Genomic DNA, 22608 nt, shown 5'->3' on the forward strand with positions numbered 1-22608 from the left:
ATGATTCATACTTGTAACGAAAGGAAGATAACCATAGTTATAATTTATTCATACAAATAAAACGCCTGATTTTCTTCAAGATTTCTTGGAGAAAATCCCGTTTTACAAAGATCAAAATGGGTATTTTACAAGTAACTGATTTCTGATTTATTTATCGTATGATCTGATTACACATACATATGTTTTTAAAATGGAGCATGTCCCTTTGGGTTACAGAAAGTCATCATTTGTTTCAATCTAGAAGAGAAACGTAATCTCTCTCCTGCAGGTGCACACCAACTTCAATCAAGAGAATCTTGACTTGATCGTTTTTTAATTTTTTTTTGTTGGAATCAATACAAGTCAACTACAATTTCTGGTAATTTGACCAACCTATTAATATTATATGCAAATTTGACAATGAATGCATTCACACCAATGAAAATCTGATCAGAAGACATAAGTTAAAAGTATTTTGTAATCATATCATATAAACGTCGAGTAACACAAACTACCCCCAAAAAACACAAGAGGAACATTATTATGTACAATCTCATAAAATTAAGTAAACCACAAAGTGATCAAAAACCAAGAAAATAAGAATCATAATCATTTTAGTTAATAGAAACCTAGCAATAAGTTTCCATCCATTCACAAGAATTGATCATCTTTCAAACAAGGATCATCGTACACCGTACAAACAAGGTTTCCAACTCTTTCATTTGATTCGATTAGCATCAACACAACTTCTCTCATAGAAGGTCTATCAAATGGTGACATATTTGTGCACATTATTGCTACTTTCAAGATAGAAAGCATGTGATTTGATGTACGTGCATCGCCTTCAAGATCCAAACGACTATCAAGAATCCCAACACCCAATGAATGCTTTCGGATGTAACTTCTTACCCATGTAACAAGATCTCCTCCTTGATCTAGTGGTTGCACTGGGGCTCTTCCTGTTACTAGCTCTAAGAGAACTACCCCATAACTGTATATATCGCATTTCTCTGTCACCTTCATTGTATATGCATATTCTGCCAAAAAAAATGAATAATAATAATAATACTGTTAGATATGTAGAGTCCTAGATTTTTCTCTCGAGAACAACCCTTAAGACTTAAGAGAGTGTATACGAGACCAAAACTAAAAGCATCCACCATGGTTAACCTCTTCTTAAGTGTTTATGTTTTGGCATGTCAGATTTCCACTAATTTTATTTAACAAAAACCTACTTTCATAAAGACATAAACCTTTTTCAATGTTTTTTTTCTTTCTAAAATTAACTAATTTATCATAATTTTTGTGAATTGTTTTATAAAGCTCACTCAACTATTTTATCATTTTTTTTAGCGCCATCCATACTTATCAAAAGAAATATAACTTGATAGTAACATTTGCTTAAATAAATATATTAAAATATAGGAAATTAATGTAACAATTTTTTTGAAAACATAAAAAATGCTAAAATTATTTATAACCATTATGAATCTAATATTTGAGATTATAGGTTAAAATGAAATAAACTAATTAGTTAAAAATAAATTGAACAAAGGTAGCTAATTTTACAATACCCACAATGGTGGATAAGGATAAAAAAAACACATACCTCTCTATAATAGTAATAAAAACACTTTAATATGTAATTAGGTAAATACAATTTAATTAACATTTGAAAAAAAAATTCATATATAAATAAATCTATGCAAAATTTGTAACAAAATGAGTGCAAACAAGAAGTAAGAGCTTACCCGGAGCGATATAACCATAAGAACCAGCAACCGCTGACATGGACTTAGACTGAGGCATGTCAATGACTTTAGCCAATCCAAAATCACCGACATGAGCTTCCGCATTCTCATCAAGTAAAATATTATTCGACTTAATATCGCGATGAATAATCCTCGGTTTACAATCATGGTGTAAATACGCCAAACCTTGAGCTGCCCCAAGAGCAATTGTAAACCGAGTTGGCCAATTCAAACTACAAGACAAACCATTATGAAGCAATTCCCCCAAACTACCCCTCGCCATATACTCATAAAGCAACAAATTAGACCCTTGGTAGTGGCAATACCCGTAAAGCTTCACAATGTTTCGATGTCTAATCTTTCCAAGTGTCAAGATTTCCGCTTGAAAACTGTTCTCCATGTTCCCACTTTCTCTATTTGAAGCAAGCTTTTTCACTGCAACTGTTCTTCCCGATTGCATAACCGCTTTATAAACTGTCCCAACTGCCCCCCTTCCGATTACATAACTGTCGTGGAAGTTTCTTGTGGCCTCCACCAAATCTTGAAACTTGAAACCGTCTTTTGGCGGGAAATATATGTCCGATGAAACGGGAGATGATCCTTCGGTATCGTTTTCCAAAGAGGTGATGTTTTGTGTTGCGGTTTTTTTCATGAAATATAAGATGACTATGATGAGAATGAGAGATACCCCGCCGACAACCGCCGCGATTATTGTGATGATTTTGCCCCTGGGAGTTTCGATGCTTCGGAAAGAAGGCGGAGATGGGAGGGAACCGGTGGTTCCGCCACAGCTCGGTAAAGGGCCGCCACAGAGGCCATTGTTTCCGGTGAAGCTACTGAGTGCCATGTTTTGAAATAATGGTATGGAAGGTAATGGGCCGTTGAGATTATTGTAGGAAAAGTTACACGTCATTAGGCTTGAAAGATTTGCAAAGGTGGCTGGGATTTCGCCGGAAAATTGATTGTTGTTGAGGAGAAGGTTTTCAAGTAATATGAGGTTTCCAAGCTGAGGAGGGATCTCGCCGGAGAGATTATTGTGGCTGAGATTTAGAGCGATTTGTAAGCTTGTAAGTGATCCGAGCTCCGGCGGGATTTCGCCGGAGATGGAGTTGCCACCCATCTGCAACTCAGTTAAGCGAGAGAGGTTACCAAGGGCAGGAGGGATGTTGCCGGAAAGTTTGTTTTCTGAGATCATCAGAAGCTCTAACTGAAAAAGGCCGCCGATCTCCGGCGGGATTTCGTTGGAAAATCTGTTCCGGCTGAGATCAAGGCGTTGAAGCGTTTTGCAATTGAGAATCCCGAGAGGTATTCTTCCGGTGATTAAATTTGATGAGATATTAAACGTCACCAAATGGGTTAATTTCTGAATCTCGTTAGGTAATTCCGATGAGAAATAGTTCCCGGAAAGATCAAGTCGTTGTAGCTTTTTACAATTCCCGATTCCATTGGGAATCGGACCACTGAACCTGTTTTGCCCCAATTCGATTGCAGATATGTTAACTAAATTGCACACCGATGAAGGAAAGCTTCCGGTTATCTTGTTATCACTGAGACGAAGCTGAACAAGCGATTTGCATTTAATAATTCCATCTGGGATATTTCCATAAAGATTATTCGATTCAAGATTCAGTAACATCAGGTTACCCTTCCGACAGGTATACGGCGGGATTGTTCCGGTTAACATATTGTCGGAAAAATCAACCACCCAAAGTCTGTTGTAAAGCCCAAATCTTTGTGGAATTGTTCCGTTTAACGAATTGCTAAAAAGCTGCAACTGATACATTTTGGGAAGATACTGAAACCCCACCGGAATTGGACCTGTGAGCGAGTTTATCGAAAGATCAAGCTTTGAAAGGTTCTTTAAGTTACTGAGTTGACTCGGTATGACGCCATGCAGCTGGTTTTCGAACAAGTAAAGCAAAGTAAGCCCTTTTATTTGACTTAATTCCGTCGGGATTTCTCCGGTTAAATGGTTTTCTGAGAAATCGATCTCGATGGCTAAAGAAAGATTCCCGATTTCTTTCGGGATTGTTCCGTTTAATCCGTTTCTGTATAAATATAACTTCTTTAAGTACTTAAGTTTCCCGATTTCTTTCGGGATTTCACCAACGAGATTATTTTGATACAAAGCAAGCGTCTCAAGCCACGAACAGTTTCCGAGCTCCTTCGGGATTATTCCGGTTAACTGATTATTCCAGAGAATTAAATCGGTCAGCTTTGTTAACTGCCCGAATTCCTTCGGGATATTTCCGTCAAAACTATTTTGAGCAACACCGAAATACTGTAAGCTTTCACAACCACCGATCTCCATGGGTATACTTCCGGTCATCTCATTCTGCCCGGCTCTAAAAGTGGTCAAGTTCTTGAGGTTTCCGATGGAATTCGGAAGTGACCCTTGAAGATTGTTGGTGTACGCCACGAATTCGACCAAAGAAGAAAGCTGACCGAATGTTTCTGGGATTGAACCGGAAATCTGGTTATTGCATATATTCAAATGACTCAAATGAGTTAGATTTCCTATCTCATTTGGTATGACTCCATCTAACTGATTACCATTCAAGAACAGCATCTCTAAATTCGTTAAACTCCCAATTTCTTTAGGAATTTTGCCAACGAAATTGTTATTAGAAAGATCAAGATAAATTAACGAACTCAAACCACCGATACTTGCGGTTATTGTTCCTGAAAGATTCATTGAATGCAAATCGAGAGACCAAATCACAGGAGTGTAATCATATGTGCAATTCACACCAATCCATCCACAAGCGGTGTCATCTTTTGCATTCCAGTTCTTGAGGTACCCTAATTCATCAGTGATATTTTTCTTCAACGCTAGAAGGAACTTCCCATCTGAATTTAACCCCTTGCAAGGTAAAAGAACAGAAATAGCAACTAAAAGCGACAACCCAAAAACCATGGACATTGTGGGTACCTTCCAAGTGATTAGATTTGTAGTCAATGATTTTCAGTCTGCACAGCGTTTAAAATGTATAAGAACAAAGAAAATCGGGGAAAGTTTTGTCCTTTTACACGAATCAAACAAATCAAGAAAATTTAAAGATTTAATTAAGTAGCCCAGAAAAGGGGCATAAATTTGTCATTTTCGATTGATCAATCATGTGAATAGTCCAAGTAAGATTCTAAAAAGTTTAAAGATACAATAAATCCAAATGGGTATTTCAAAATCAGCTCAGAAAGAACAAAAAGAGGCTAATAAAGTCGAATTGACTTCAGGAACAAAACATTCAAAAAATGAAAAGGATATGAAGGATCTGCGTACCTTTAGGGCTATTTAACTCAGAGCAATCAAAGTCTTCCCAAAGAATCTGAAGGAGTTCATGTAATTCCTTGTGATGATTCCAGAAAGAAGATTTGGCATGTATATCGATTGAAGTAGATGCGTGTGAGTTTGCACTCTTCTATTTTTCCCAAGAATGGTGGGATCTTCCAATCTAAAAAGTCCATTCCAGAAGTAAAGGAGAAAGATCCATGAAGCTTTTCTTCTTGGTAAAAGAACAAGCGCTTTTGAACGCGGAAAGAAATGGAATCAAATGCAATGAATCAAAAGCCTTTTTGATTAGAGTGAGAAAAGGGATTAAATATTAATTGATTTGGGGGCAATCAAAGATTAGTAAGGAAGCGAAACAGCACACAGCCACGTCTGTTGACAGTTGAAATTATGAAGCTGAAATTTTGGGTTTTCAATAATCTTTCTAAGTTTTCAAGATAAATACTATGGGTTAAGAACTCTTGAATTGAAGCTACAATGGCCGACAAGCATGCAATGAATCACTTCTCTTTAAAAGTTCCTCCTTTTTCACAGAGGTGGGCAAGAAACACTCAAAATTCTTTTTCGACCAAACAGATGTACATTAATAATTTGCACCTCAAAAATAAAGATGCCTCTCCTTGTTTATATAATAAACTTCTGGTACTTCTTTAACAAAATATGATAACAACTCTAATCGTAGTACAAAAATGGGATAATGACTTTTGAAAGGGTAACAAACTTTCGACTTTTGTCACATTTAGTCACTAAACTTTTTTTCGTTATCTATTTGCCATTGAACTATTGAAACTGTTCATATTTTACCCTTATGACCGGCTATTGCCGGTCATAAGGGTAAAATATGAACAGTTTCAATAGTTTAGTGGCAAATAGACAACGAAAAAAAGTTTAGTGACTAAATATGAACAAAATCGAAAGTTCGTTTCCCTCTAAAAAGTTCAATGACTAAATGTGAACAAACTTCCTATTGTATTGTGTTTTAGCAAATTATTTATTTTTGTTTAATTGTAGCAACATTTGTTGATGAGGAAATCTATGAAATAAAAAAACAAAATGTAACATCCGGATTTCCAGGTATCATAATTTAAGTATTTTTCTTTTGAGTTAAGAAGAGAGACTCGACGAGTTGACGCCTCAACTCGTCGAGTAAGGTCGCGACTGATGACTCGGATTAATGAATGGCCTCGACGAGTCGGTGAGGCGACTCGATGATTCCGTGTTGTTGGCAGAAACCCTAAATATTTGGGCTTGAGCCATATTTAAAGGCACTTATGACCTTCAATTGCGACTACTTTTCCCATAAGTGAGAACCCTAGCGAGCTTGAGTGTGTAGAGTGAAAGGAAGAGCTATCTTGAGCTTTTTGGTGTGATAGATCTGGACCCTTCTAGGTCCAGAGAGCCGAGAATATGAAGCTTTAGTAGAGTAAACCTTGGGGTTCGAAGTTAGGAAGCATTTATGGTATTTTTATGGTATATATAGTTATTTTCATCCTACACATAGATATGAAGTATTTTATATAAATTACGTGCTATGTGTGCATATTATTTGAATACTTGCTGTCTATGCTGGATGAACGATTTTATACATGTCTTAAAAGATTTAAACGGTATATTTATTTTATATCTACAAATATGTTGCGGATGAAACATGGGTAGATGAAATAGTTGGTGTGTGATGAAATAAAATGATGAGAGATAGGAGATGATAGAAAGGTGATGATAATTAGGTAAATCGATGATGATGAATATGTGATGTAGGATGAAAGGAGATACCATAACCTTAACCAACAATGTGGCGATGTAGTCATCTATCAGAGTATAGATGGCGACCACGGACTATTCTAGACAACTCAATGGAAACACCAGCAGGCCCATAACCTGTAGGTGATGAATTACGAGTTCAAGCGATGTTGTAACTACGTATTCATGCGATGATACTCTAACCCCTTACTATGAATTACGAGTTCAGACGATGTTGTAACTACATATTCATGGGATGTCACAAATTTCGCATGCCAAACTAATGGTCATAATTCACATCAGTGAGAATGGTTCATTTTTTTGTAAAACCAAAATCAGATTGGAAATTTTGATTTTTTATTTTGGAAAATGTCAAACCATTGGTTTTTTATTTCGGTTTTGGTTTTTTGTTTTTTTTAAATATATTTTCAGGGTTCTGTTTTTTTTTTTTATTTCATAGATTTCTTCATCAACAAATGTTGCTACAATTTAACAAAAATAAATAATTTGCTAAAACATAATACAAGAGAAAGTTTGTTCACATTTAGTCATTGAACTTTTTAGAGGGAAACGAACTTTCGATTTTGTTCATATTTAGTCATTAAACTTTTTTTCGTTATCTATTTGCCATTGAACTATTGAAATTGTTCACATTTTACCCTTATGACCGGCAACAGCCGGTCATAAGGGTAAAATGTGAACAGTTTCAATAGTTCAATGGCAAATAGATAACGAAAAAAAGTTTAGTGACTAAATGTGACAAAAGTCGAAAGTTCGTTACCCTTTCAAGTCATTATCCCTACAAAAATTTACACTTTTACACGATTTTGGTATCAAGCTTATACTAAAACCCTTTAATCTCCAACCACATACTAGAAGTGGATATTACAAACATTTTTGCTATTCTAAATTCTAGTATGATAGTTATAATAAAAAATTAAATAACCATTATGATTGAAAAAATATTCCGAACTTATCCATTTTTTAACGAATTGTGAAGAAATCTGAAATTTTTTACTTCATATTAATAAATACTGTGTCATACAGTCCAAAGTAATCATTAATAGTTACAAAGTAATATGATATATGACATTCCCGAGTGAAGGTACATTTCGGACTATACCTTGTATATTTCGGATGGTCATTCGTTCTGAATTCATACGTCGGACGCAAATCTAAGAGTTTATTTTCTATATATATATATGAGTTTGGAATACTATTATCAATTTGTATTTCAATACGCTTATTCCGAATGAATTCATTGATGAGAATTGTTATCGAGATTTAGAAAGCAATCATGATTTAGATGAATCGGTAATGAAAGATATGAACACCAAATGTAAATATTAATCAGCAAATTTTGTATTGAACAGAGAATTCGAATACAATACTGATTACAAAAATAAGCAAAAAGACTCGTGTCTCTACTTCTATCATCATCCCCTATTTATAGGAAACATGAGTATACAAAAAATACTAAGTCTAGACATTAGGCTTCGACATAAAGTGACTCAGTAAATAAACATGCGAAATAGACAAGACAAGGCTTCGACTTTTACAACAAAATGACTCAACATTCTCCCCCTTTGTAAACAGTCGAAGTCACTCAATTAGTGAGAACTTGAGCAACAGAGTGCATTGTCCTTCGTATTTCTGAGTACCAAGTGAGTATCTTCTTAAGCTCCTTCTTGTCTCCATCATTGTTCTTGGTGCAGTTATTCATACGAACAATAAAGTTCGTATATTGTGAAGTTGTATATCTTTCAATATCAACAACTTGAAACAAGAATCTCTTTGCCTTTCCCCTTGTGTCTTTCCCTGCGAACACCATGCCAAATGGTTTAAGACAAATTTCACCATCAGCATATTTCATCAACTCATATTATGGCTTTGTAGGTTCCACTGAAACATTAACCTTTCTTCCAACACCTGAAGCAAGCTCTTCATCAATTAAGGCCAAGCAATCATAGTAATTATCTATGAATATCTTGAGATGCCCTAAACCAAGTCTGAACACATCTAAATCAGTTTCCTTCAGTTGATTTTCTTCCATATCCTTCAAAATTAGGGCAACTTGAATATGATCATTGAGATTCATCAAAGGAAAGTCGGCAATTGAGAAATCAAATGGTTTGTTGTCTGCTCGAACTACAAAGTATCGAAAGTTCTGCAGTAGATTCTCGAACATGACATCTTTCTTAATAACTGTCACTCTTTTTTTCTTTACAAAAGACCAAACTTCATCTTGATCTTTCCCAAGCACAACAAGAAATCTATTTTTCAAGTATGTGTACTCATCAGGATCTTTGAATCTTTCACTGACCTTGTACTGTGCTGTGATAAACATCATTTCGTTAATTGGGAAGTCTAGTTGGCACATGTCAGAGTTCGAAGTGGCATAGCTTTTCCTTGGCTTTTTCTCAAAAGCATACATGTGATCCCCCAACACTCAGGATTCAATTGATTCGAACGAGTATAACTTCGCAGGATCTCCTTTTTTCATTGTTGGTGGGTCATTTTCTCTTAGCCTCATTATGCTTTGAATATGCCTCTGTTTCTCTATCTCAGCATCGATTTCAGCTTTCTTCTCCTCCTTCGACTTTTCATAAGCAATACCTTTTCCTTTCCCAACATTTGAAGTATCATGCTTCGCACTAGAGCTTCCTTTATCTGTCGAACCAATTTTAATTCCTTTAGGAATTACTTTTGTAATTGGTTTTGATGTTACAACTGTTGATGGAATTGAGATGGTATTCACAGGTAATGTCGTTTTTAGTTGAGTCGAATATACTTTCCCAACAACTTTCGCATCATCCCCTTTACTTCCTTTTACTTCTCCCCCTTGCAACCCTGTGAAAGCAGGTGGGGCATTCTTCGGCAAAAGCGAAGTAAAATTTGTTATGGGAGCCAAAGCCTTCTGAATAGCCTGTTCCAACGAAGTTACTTTTAGCGTTAGAAATTCAGGAGTTAAAATTGTTTGCGAAGTAGGCTTCGACACATTTGCCTTTAGTTCAACTAACAACTCAATGAGCTTAGCGAAATGTTCTTTGTCATCTTTGCTCTTGCCTTCGATAGTTGGCACAGTTAATTGATAGTCTTTAACAATCATTATAAGTGCATCAGCCACAATGTCAACATGTTGTTGAATTATCAAATTTTGCGAAGTAATCTGTTGAAGCTCTTTGGCAAGCTCTTGCTTCAATTCTTCGACTTTCAAGTTCACATCCCCCCTTACTTTCTTGACATCTTGGACAAAAAGAACATGACGTTCTTTTGTAACATTATTCAGTTCGTGTAAAGCCCCATCAAAGTTGTTCCCTTGAGCTTTAAGCCGAAGCTCATTGTTTTTATCATTACCGTCTATCTTCTCAAGCAATCGTCTTTCAGCTACCTTTATCATTGCATCAACCTCCATACCAGAAAGCGAATGCTTCGCACCAGAGTCAGCTTGTGACTGAAGGATGGTATTCAATTTACGATTCAAGATTTTGAATTGTTTACCCGACATGAGCATGTGGTCAGGTATCTCCTCCTCCTCTGAATCAAAGTGAAGATCTTCAAAAGTTCCTCCGAAACCACCTCCTTCTGTTTCATCATCGGAATGAGCTTGAGAAGTTATTGGTTGTGGATCCTCAGGAGATTGAGATGGGAATAGAGTCGTGAAAGGATGTTTCAGAACATGATCAAATATAGGTGAAGTTGTAACACATGAGTTTGGAATGGGAAATGGTGGTAACGAAGTATTTAGGCTTTCAGATGAGATAGGTAACGAAGTGGACAAAAAAATGGGTAATGATGTGTCGACACTCTTGATAGGAGTCCCCGTATCAAATACATTGACAACCATATCAGAAGTAGATACCTCCTCATTAAATGATTCAGTAGAGACTACTTCGAGTGGAAATGTAGTTGTGGTAGAAACATGCGAAGTGATAGTTGATGATATAATGGAAGTAGTTACCATCGTTGAAGTCGAAAAAATCGGAGTGTCAGGAACAAAGTCATCTTCTGAAGAGCCATCTCTAACAACAAGCTTCCTCTTCTTATACAATTTCCCAGTAATGTGCTTCGCAACATCATGGGCTCGCCTTTTCTTTGACATTGGAGAAGTAGGAGCAGGAATTTCTCTGATAACAATTCCCTTACTACTCACTTGTGTTTTGCGAATGGTTGGAGAAACATCAGATAAAGTCCGCTTGTGAGACAATTTGCGAAGCTTGTTTAAAAATCCTGATTTTGAAGGAATAATCTCCTTCGCAGTGTTGTCAGATCCAACCACCTTCTGAACATCTTCCCCTACTGAAGACTTAGGTAATTCAGTCTTTGTTTGTTCCTCATTCTTCGACTTCTTTGCTTGCTTGGAAGACTCACCTTCAACATTCAACAAAACTCCAATTTGAACATCTGGATTGATAGTCTTCATATATCTAACAAGCACTTTATGAGAAGAATGAACTTTGCGAAGCATTGTATCAAGAATTCTTGCAATGTTCGTAAAGATATTTTCATCATCCTCCACTGCCTTAGGGCATTGGTACTTGGTAAATTCTGCAACCTCTGCACCTTCAGGAACTTGAATGCCTGCTTTTTCATAAACGTGTTGAAGAATCAAGCTCCAATAACAAGCACACGAAATCCCCTTTTCCACAGTTGTATTTTCAAGACTCTTAATAAATTCCTTCCATAATTGAGTCCCATAATCCACATTTAGATCATAGTAAAGCCCCATGACCATAGCATATACTTCCATCCTATCTCTGTCCTACACTTCGACCTGTTAAACATCTGAGGAAAATTCCAAAGAGAAAATTCCACATACATGGCAAGCCTGACTTTCTGAAATCACTTATTTTGTCCAACGGTGGTTGATGCCCCATCTCATTGAACATGTGAACAATCTGTGCATTGTGAGGTTTGAAGAATGGAGTGGTGTTAGGAATCTCCAAGAAACTGATGAACATCGGCTTTGTCAATCGAATCCTTTTATCATTCACCAAGTTGAAAGTGATTATGTCTGTTGCTTTGTTGTATGAAGCTGTGGAAGCCGCCATTGATAACCATGTCATCGGAACAGAAAAAGAATGAAACATCACCGTGGCTAAAGGTGATCATTTTAGAGCAACAATCAACATCTTCAATTCCTCTGGATACGTTGACACAGCAGCATCAACCTGATAATTGGTACTTTGGATTTTCATCAAAGGTTGTGAGACAATTTCTTCAGTGTTTGATTGATTGGCTGCCATTGTTGAAAATTTGAGAATATCTTGATTGAAAAATTCTAGGGTTTTTGTTCGGCTGAGAATTATGAATCGCATAAAGATTACAGTGAAAAATTCCCTTTTTATATATTGCCCCAAAATTGAACCGTTGAAGAATTATAGACTAGGTTACGTGTTCCTGAAAACTCGTAATTACGCGACGTTGTAATGATCATGCCCTATTAAATGCCTTGAAACTAGGGCCAACGGTTACTTTAAACCCTTTGCAATCTCAGCTGTTAAAATGAACCCTTCGTTTTTGAGGTTAGGCTCTTTCGTTTATGGGATGTTAAACGAAGTCATATGCCAGACTTGTGAAATCGTCAGCCTAAGTTGGTAGTACTTAGAACCTCAAGGATTTCGTGAGTGCATGTGATCCAAACGAATGAGATAAGAAGCAATTTTAAGAAAAATTTGGGATTCTATGATGTCAAATTTTATTGACACGAAGCAGTAAAACCCCAGGCAAAGGTTACTTCGTTAATTACCAAGAGAGGTAATCAACTACTTTCGTGTGTTCCCATGATATACAATCGACTACTTGTAGAGAAGTATCGAATGTCTTCTTTTATAGGCTCAATTTGGTGGTTATGCGAATTTCGTTACATAACATCCTAAACATAAGGTGAGTAATTGTAACCGAAATTACTTGTTTGATCGTTTTGATCAGGGACAAGATTGCTTTGGATTATTTTGAAAAGTGACAATGGATTCAGATATATACTCACACGGAAATCATATTCTTAAAAAAAATGAAGTGTTGGATCCTGTTGGGAAACAAACATCGTGGGTTTCGAGCATTTGATCAGGACCACTCAAATGAATGAATATGATTTGGAGTATATGAAATATCAGGTACAAAAACAAAGGTTTCGTATAATTCTAGAACATAGTTCCTCGTCAATTCCTTAATGTGTGAGGATTTTGGGTTTTACTTACTTCACGGACTCATGAAATAAGATCATTAACACAGATTGATGACATGTCTAAATCACGATTGGTTTGATCAAGTGATCTCAATGACATGTGTCTTTGTGTGTGCATCGTGTTAAGAAATTTTGTGATGAAAAAGATTGGTTGTAAGATCAAATGTACCTCTGTTATTTCTGGACCAAACAGAAAACTCTTAACTCATGTGAGAAGAGTAAGGTAGCTCGTTTGACTTATGCGAATGTAAGCCTAATTGGGAAGAAACTTTCATAAGAAAATTTCATTAAGGCTTTCGTTTGATACACATAGAGTCATTTGAGGCTTTGGTTGACATGCAACAGTATGCTTCTAGGGACACCCTAACTAGTATATAGTTCATAGAAATGATACCTTCCCATAGAAACCTAAGCATGTTCTCTTCAAATTTTGCTCCCACTAGTACTGAAAAACACAAATCTAAAAGAACAACTTTTTTTTGTATTTTTATATTTTTCAAAAAAAAATTTAAGAAATTAAAACAAATTTAAGAAAATCTTTTTGGAATTTTTGAATTTTTAGAAAATGAAACACAAAAACAAAAGAAAATCTAACTACAAACAAATGAAAATATTTTTGGTTTTCGCGTTTTCTCAATGCTTTAAAAAATTAACTAAAGTTACCCAAAATGCGAATGCGAATCATAGCAAAGACACTTAACGCATAGTAACTTCTAAATGATTCCGACTCAGATCTGCTGAATGAACATTTCTTTACTTGACAAACTTCTTTCATTCTTGAGTGATGTTATTTGGCACTGAATTCGCATTGAGCATTCCTAAACCTGCTAAAATTCTCACAAAAGATTTTTCATCAAGAGCTTTAGTAAAAATATCAGCAAGTTGTTCAGTGTTCTTAACAAAATGTACTTCAATATTCCCTTCCTCGACATGATCTTTGATAAAGTGATATCGAAGAGCAATGTGTTTTGTCTTTGAGTGTTGTATAGGATTGTGACAAATGCGAATTGCACTTTGAGAATCACAGTACAAGGGAATCTTTTTCATATTTATAGCATAATCACGAAGTTGACTTTGGATCCAAATAATTTGAGAAGTACAGGCAGCAGCTGAAATATATTCAACTTCAGCAGTGGAGATAGCAACACAAGTTTGCTTCTTCGATTGCTAACTCACCAGCTTCCCATCCAAAAGCTGACATCCACCACTTGTGCTCTTTCGATCTAAAGTACATCCCCCTAGGTCAGCATCTGAAAAAGCTTGAATGAAAAATCCCGAATTCGAAGGATACCAGAGTCCTAAAGACATTGTCCCCTTAAGATAGCGAAAAATGTTTTTCACTGTAGTTAAGTGAGGTTCTCTGGGATTTGCTTGGTACCTGGCACAATTACACACTGAAAACATAATATCAGGCCTACTTGCATTTAAGTACAATAAAGACCCTATCATGCCTCGATAAAATGTTAGATCAACAGCAGGAGCATCTAACGAAGGAGTTAGTCTTGTTCCCACTACCATTGGCACTGTAAGCTTTGTATTGTTCATCATTCCAAACTTCTCGAGCAGATTCTTCGTGTATTTTTCTTGATTGATAAAAATTCTGTCCTTATTCTGTCTTATATTCAAACCAAGAAAATTATTTATTTTTCCCATCATGCTCATTTCGAATTGACTTTTCATAAGATTTTCAAATTCAGTAGACAATTCAGGGCCAGTTGAGCCAAAAATAATATCGTCAACATAGATTTGAACAAGCATTAGATGATTACCCACTTTCTTTCGAAATAGTGTGGGATCAGCTGATCCTTGCTTAAATTTTGACTGTTTCAAGAAATTGGTAAGAGTTGCATACCATGTTCTTGGTGCTTGTTTTAACCCATAAATTGCTTTGTCTAGAATATAAACATGATCAGGATGTTCCTTACTTACGAAGCCCGGTGGTTGTTCGACATAGACAGTTTCTTCTAGCTCTCCATTCAAGAATGTGCACTTAACATCCATTTGATAAACATCGAAATTTTTGTGAGCTACATAGGCTAAAAGTATGCGAACTGCCTCGAGTCTTGCGACAGGGGCGAAGGTTTCTTCATAGTCAAATTCTTCTTGTTGCGAATAACCTTTTACTACAAGCCTAGCCTTGTTTCGAATAATATTGCCATCTTTTTCGGTTTTATTTTTGAAAATCCATTTTAACCCGACAACTGAAACATCAGAAGGTTTAGGAATAAGTCTCCAAACCTTGTTTCGTTCGAATTCAGCCAGTTCAGATTGCATATCAACAACCCAATCTGAGTGTTCCATTGCATTCTTTACTGTCTTTGGCTCTATTTTCGAAATAAAAACATTAAACATACACAAGTCTTGATTCGCATTAAGTACCTCGTTTGTGGCACGAATTTGAGCTCTTGTCAACACACCGTCTTGAGGATTCCCTCTGACCTGTTCTTTGGGATGACTTTTTGTCCATTTTTCCATTGGTGGATATGCCGGATCGAAGACTAATGGTGCATCCTCATCCGTACGAACTTCAGGCATGCTTTCGCTACTATTTGAGTCAGATGTACAATTAGAGTCATCATTGTGTTTTGAAGATTCTGGTGTTCGATTATTAGCAGCATGAATTTCAGCATTGCACCTATCAGGAATACCAAATATTAATTCACAATCAAAATCAATAGTATTTTCATTTTCAACTTGATTATTTGAATCGGCTATGATGGGTTTTTGTTCAAATTTGCGATCTATCTACTTAAGAAAATAGTCATCAAAGGTTAAGTTGAAAGTCTCTTCAACTTTTCGTGTTCTCTTGTTTAACACTCTGTATGCAACAGAATTATGCGAATATCCTAAGAAAATGCCTTCATCTGCCTTCGCATAAAACTTGGAGAGATTATCTTTTAAGTTCATTATAAAACACCTACAACCAAAAACATGTAAAAATTTTACGTTAGGTTTTCGATTGTTAAGTATTTCATATGGAGTAATATTGAATCTTCGATGAATGAATGAATGATTATGAGTAAAACACGCAGTTGACACAGCTTCTGCCCAAAGATATTGAGGTAAGTTCGCATATGTCAACATAGTCCTTGCCGCTTCACATAGAGACCTATTCCTCCTTTCAACCACGCCATTTTGTTGTGGTGTATATGGTGATGAAAAATTATGCGAAATTCCCTTAGCTGTGAGAAAACAATCCAACTTTTTATTTTTAAACTCAGAACCATTATCGCTTTTGATCTTGCAAACACTATTTTTAAGACTCATCTCAATCTTCTTGATAAAGTCGATCATCGTTTGAGCAACCTCAGATTTTAACCTGAGAAAAAATACCCATGTAAATCGAGAAAAATCATCAACAATAACTAAAATGTACCGCTTTTTATTGAGTGTGTCAACAGTCGATGGTCCACATAAGTCGATGTGAAGAAGTTCCAACGGTTCTACGATATTCGAATCTATAATGATTGGATGTCCTTTTCTGTGTTGTTTTCCTTGTTCGCAAGCTGCGCATAAAGTATCATTATCAAATTTAAGCACAGGCAAACCTCGAACCAAATCTTCAATGACAAGTTTTTAAATATTGCTAAAGTTCAAGTGAGACAATCTGCAATGCCATAGCTAGCTAATATCATTTGAATCCTTCGACAAGAGACACACTGCTGGTTTTCCCACAATCGGTTTGATGTCGAGTGTGAACATATCTCCATATCTTTTTGACTTGAGAAGCACTTCATTTGTATTCACTTTTGATATGATGCTACCTTCTTCATTAAACACCACCTGATTTCCAGTGCCCACAACAAGTTTCGAAACACTAATCAAGTTATGTTGAAGACCTTCGACATAAGCAACTCTATTTACTGTGAATTGTCCATTTGTGACTTTTCCATAGCCCTTCACTTGACATTTATGATTGTTTCCAAATTTGACTACTCCAACATTTTCCAAGCTTCTATAATCTTGCAAGTTCTCCTTTCTTCCAGTCATATGACGAGAGCAACCACTGTCAATATACCATTTCAAATCGTATTGCTCATTACACATCATCTGCAATTAATGAAAAAATTTAGGAACCCATGACTTTTTGGGTCCTTCATTAGTATCATTAAATAGATTCTTAGAATGTAAAACCCAGGTTTTTACTTTTTCCTTTACACTTTGAATTAAATCAACATCATCAGACCTAGATATTGAAATAAAGTTGTTCGATAGTTTTGGGTTTTCCTTGATTTTCACCTTAGTCTTCGCAACCTGCTTAACTTTCACAACTGGTTTCCATTTTTGTACTGGAACTTTTGAATCATGAGAAGATGAACTATCAACAGAATATTCATTCACATATTTTTCGAATGCAGTCTTGATTTGTTGTTGTGAAAATTTGCCATTTTGAAATTGTTTTCCTTTTCCTTCCAGCCAATTGTTGATCAAATTTACATTAGATTTTCCTTTTACATTAGAAAAATCAATCTCTTCTTCCTCTTCGATTTCACTAATTTCACTCACATTCTCCGAATTATCATCGACATCAGCATAATTGAGTTGAGAATCAAGAGTCGAAATCTCAGTTTTCTTTAAAATCCTAATTTGTTCATTCTTTGTTAAACTATCATTTACAATATCTACCAATTCATCAACATCTAGAAATTCATCAATTTTGACAATACCATATGCAAATCTATCATCATGTATTTTTTCAAATTAAGCAGTAGTATCTTCACAATCATAAGATATAACATCAACTTTTTCACGTTCAAAAGAAATAAAACGAAGTAATTTTCTATGTTATTCTTTGCTTATTTCGGATGAATGATGTAAAGCAGTTAACTTCGCATATAGTCTCTTAGCTGAATTATAGTAGATGTTTCGTTGAGCTAACAACAATCTAACATCTTTATCTAACTTATCCCTATCAGAATTGACATTTTTCATCTGAAGTACAAGATAGTCTACCCTGCTTTGTTTTATGTCTAACTGTCTTCGTGTCTCAGCTAGTTGTGTTTTTAGATTTTGAGCCTCAGTACTAGCAGACACAGTAACAGCATCAAAATAAGCAACATTATCATCGAAAGCAGTTATTTCAGCATCATAAGCAATTAAAGGAATATTAAAAGATTCAAGAATAGCACTTACCTTGGTGGTCATAGGAGACTTATCAGTGGATTTGGACACGAAGCAATGTCTAGAGATTTCTTCTTCTTCTTCGCTATTCTTCTCAAAACTAGCAAACATCGCACCGTGTGTAGGATGCCTCATTTCTTCATCATCTGAACCTGAAGACCAGATTTGGTAGGTTCCACTTTCCTCATCATCCATTTCTCCCTTAGCAACCAATGATAACCCTTTTTCTTTTGCACAAACTTCCTCAAGCTTTACAACATAGTAAGCTTCGTCTTTAACTTTGGATTTCTTTTCATCTTTCTTCCTTAGCATGCAGTCAGTTGCGAAGTGGTTAGCTCCATTATAGTAATGACAATTGACTCCTGAGTCACCTTTAAGCTTTTTCTCTGCCTTTGATTATTTAATATTTTCATCCACCTTTCATACTTCTCATACTTCTTCTTCTCCTCATCTCCAACCTTTACTCCAGTTTTCCCAAAACTCTTCTTCGCATCTCCTTGCATACCTTTTGGTTTGAATGGCTTCTTAAAAAATTTCTCTACTCTGTTATTAGAGTAAAATGCAACTGCCTCATCATCAGAATTCATCAGGAACCCCTCATCATCTGATCCTTCCTTTTCAACAGACTCAACTTCATTCATTTTTACACCAATGCCAATGGTCCACCCAAACTTTGTTTCAACTCTTCTAACATTTCAGCCATTGTTGAACACGAGGATTTTGATAAAAAAAACTTGAAAAACTTGATGAATTTGTGAATTGATCAAATTAATTGATCATAAATTGCTAATCGATTACTCGACTAAACAATTCAGATGCAGAATCAATTCAAATCTGAAGATCAAAAGAGATTTTCAGGACCAAAAGCGCGGAAATATTTTGAATAAAATCGTAACTCAAAATGCAAATGATTCTAAAATGAAAATCAGATCAATGCAGTTTGAATCCTGCTCTGATACCAATTGATGAGAATTGTTATTGAGATTTAGAAAGCAATCATGATTTAGATGAATCAGTAATGAAAGATATGTACACCAAATGTAAATATTAATCAACAAGTTTTGTATTGAACATAGAATTCGAATACAATATTGATTACAAAAATAAGCAGAAAGACTCGTGTCTGTACTTCTATCCTCAGCCCCTATTTATAGGAAACATGAGTGTACAAAAAATACTAAGTCTAGACATTAGGCTTCGACATAAAGTAACTCAGTAAATAAACATGCGAAATAGACAAGACAAGGCTTCGAATTTTACAACAAAATGACTCAACATTCATATAATCAGTTTTTTTAGAGTCTATGTTTGTAGCGGGAGCAATAGAGCGAATCAATGACGTTATGTAGCATATGACACCAGATTACGCACGCGTGTTATTAGGTGGATTTAATTTATTATATCAACTTTTATGGATTGATTAAGCTGCCAAGTCAATGTTACAGATTAATCAAATGTGTTTGCCTTGTCAATTTCCCCGATCGAACATTATTATACGAATACTTTATGATAGTGATGTCTAATATTTTCTTAGTATTGTTACTAATGCATTTGAGATATAGTGTATTTTTTTTTAATCATGGTGTCCAAAGTGGTGTTAATCGATTAGTTGCATACCAATCTATAACCCCCACTTATAATCAATTTCCTCGGGAAATCAAAAAAGAGTCTTTTGGCGCCGAAAGTAGCCAAGTTTGTAATTTATTGTCGGGTATGTTGAGTCCTCTGGACACAAACTATGAAAAACAATTTGCTTGCAATGGACATGTATATAACGATGATGTGCATCATAAAGGTAAGAAAATTGCTTATGATAGTCTTGTTTGTGAAGCTGGTGAATCAGGTAACAAGTTTGAAATCTTTTGATGTATTGATGATTCAAACATACGCATACACGAGCAATTGTTGAAAAACTACAAAGGTATATCAAATTTTAATGAAACTAAATATGATAATGGTAACATTGAGCTCTTGCAATCCAAAGAGGATAATTATGCTTTTTAATTTTTTTTGAAGAAATTAAAACTACTTATGGGAGATTGCTTCAATCATTACCATTTCTCAAACTTTCAACGAACCCTCATCACATATCAAAAGAGTTTTAGTTCTTCAAAAACAAAAAGGATATGAAGCTACCATTAATAAAACAAAGAAGATATGAAGTTACCATTATAAATGAAATATGTTGAGAATGGATTTCATATTAAAACCAATAAATATGCGAAAAGCGAACTCAAAGCAGTTTGCGTGCTTAATATTGTAAATGACACATCAGTGGGGTACAAGAGATTATTGGGTTTTGTTTAGATGTTGGATTTCAAAACCCATAAAATATAGCACCAGAAGCAAACACATTTCAAAAAAAAAAATTTATATCCACCAATGATCGATTTTGCATGTACATGTAAAATTAATTCATACCTATAAATTAAGATACAATATTATTTTTAAAAAATAATAAATGTAAAAGTTATGAAATTTTACTATGAAACATATTTACTAGCTAAACTTATCAATTTGGTGTATACTTATTATTAGTTTAATCCTATATGATCATACGTTATCGGCAATATCATGTTATGATCATTCTTGTGAATATAGACCAATAGAGATAAGATAACAGATGTTTTTTAAGTTCATAAGTTATGGTTTTGAGGGGCTCTTAGGAGGCTTCCAAAATCTATCCAAGTAACGGATAAGGAAACGATTTGAATCAAGATTAAATCTTATTATTTGATTGACTCAAATCATGGTTATCTACAAATCACCACAACTATATAAAGACCTCTCTGGACCATCAGAAACTCAACCAAACCAACCTCCTGAAAGGATTTCTCACATACTCTCTCTCTCTCTCTCTCACTCACTCAAGGTTTCTAGGGTTTTAGTATTCTAGGTGTGAGACATTAGAGGCATTCCTATTTTGGGTGCTAGAACTTCCAAAACCAACACTAGTGTTCATGACCATCAAGTGTAAACAAGTATATACTATGATAACTGAAAAATTGGTGTTTTATCTCCTTTGTTAGTTTGTTTTCATAGTTCTTGTAAGTATGTTGCCATAATTGTAAAACATAGATCTAGCGTGTATGTACACTTGGATTATATTTGAATGCTTTTGTTGCCTAAATCTAGTGTGTAGTTACATATAAAACCCATAAAAGGTATAAGAGGCATTAGGTTTTCATTCTGAGCACTAAAACTAAAACTAGCAAAGATCAAAGAAACATGTTTAATCACAGGACGCGACGTGCCTTTGCCCGACACGACTCACCCTGATGTATTTTTCAGGTCTCGGGTTTTATGCTACAATTTGGAATTTTGGGGTTAATCTCTAACTTTAAATATTGTATTTGTCTGTTAAAACTGAATATTTAAATTAAATGGATAAATATGCCTAAGTGATTTGAAATTATAATGAATTGATTTCAAATTAATTAATTAAATGTTAATTAAATATAATGTTTTAAATATTAAACATTTTAAATTGTTTAAAATACAACCTTATATATATATATATATATATATATATATATATATATATATATATGTATGTATGTATATCATTCATGGGAGTTTCAAATAAATGTGGTGAAAGAAAAAATTATTTCTTTATAATATAGTATGATATGATAATATATATATATATATATATATATATATATATATATATATATATATATATATATATATATATATATATATATCATATCATATCATATCATACTATATTATAAGGGAAAAAATTCTTTCACCACATTCATTTGAAACTCCCATGAATTTTTCCTTTCACCACATTCATTTGAAACTCGCATGACTTTTCAATTTCTTTCTAATAATGATTATAAGTTGGTTAATAAAATTAAATAAATATCAAACCTAAAGTGTAATCATATATAAAATAAATTTCAATATTAAAAAAATATCTTTACTTCTACTTATAAAGTTATGTTTTTTTTTTTTTTTTAACTTTTTACATATTATACTTAATTTATTAGTTTTAATATATTGTTGGATGTAAACCATTATCATTTTAAAGCTACAATTTTTGAACAATTTATATAAAATATTTAAATTATAAATTTAAATATAAAATTACAGGACCAACTTAAATATAAGTTTTAGTTTAACTTAAACAACCTAAATAATATTTTGTAAATAGTTAAAATTTATAAATTATAGTGTCTTTCTATCAATGATTATAATTTGGTAAATAAGGTTAAATAAATATCAAACCTAAAGTGTAATCATAAATAAACTAAATTTCAATATTAAAATAATATCTTTACTTCTACTTATAAAGTTATGTCTTTAAATTTTAACATATTATACTTAATTTAATAGATTTAATATGTTGTTGTATGTAAACTGTTATCAATTTAAAACTACAACTTTTGAATAGTTTGGACAAAATACTTAAATTGTTAATTTAAATATAACATTACAGTGTCAACTTAAATATAAATTTCAGTTCTACTAAAAAAATCCAATAAATATTTTATGAATAGTTAAAAGTGATAAATTGTAGTGCTAAATGCAAA

The 22608-nt window shown here is 34.3% G+C and overlaps 1 protein-coding gene across 1 annotated transcript; it reads right to left on the reverse strand.

Annotated features, from left to right (window-relative positions):
* Positions 1 to 439: 439 nt before the first annotated feature.
* On the reverse strand, positions 440 to 5611 carry LOC145056529 (Leucine-rich repeat receptor-like protein kinase family protein). Its single transcript, XM_079004218.1, has 3 exons — positions 5011 to 5611; positions 1731 to 4700; positions 440 to 1016 (listed from the first exon to the last, which is right to left on the reverse strand). The coding sequence occupies exons 2-3, from the start codon at positions 4651 to 4653 to the stop codon at positions 631 to 633; spliced, it is 3309 nt and encodes a 1102-aa protein (XP_078860344.1). The 5' UTR covers positions 4654 to 4700; positions 5011 to 5611; the 3' UTR covers positions 440 to 630.
* Positions 5612 to 22608: the final 16997 nt, after the last annotated feature.

Source organism: Lactuca serriola, chromosome 6, assembly GCF_051521515.1.
Source record: "Lactuca serriola cultivar US96UC23 chromosome 6, Lser_US96UC23_V15, whole genome shotgun sequence".
Lineage (NCBI taxonomy): Eukaryota > Viridiplantae > Streptophyta > Magnoliopsida > Asterales > Asteraceae > Lactuca > Lactuca serriola.

Bases quoted from the DNA above. Each gene is read 5' to 3' on its own strand.
- LOC145056529 (XM_079004218.1), bottom strand. From the start codon at position 4,653: ATGTCCATGGTTTTTGGGTTGTCGCTTTTAGTTGCTATTTCTGTTCTT. The intron at 1,017-1,730 runs GTAAGCTCTTAC...TTTTTTTGGCAG, and splicing joins TTATGGTTATATCGCTCCGG to AATATGCATATACAATGAAG.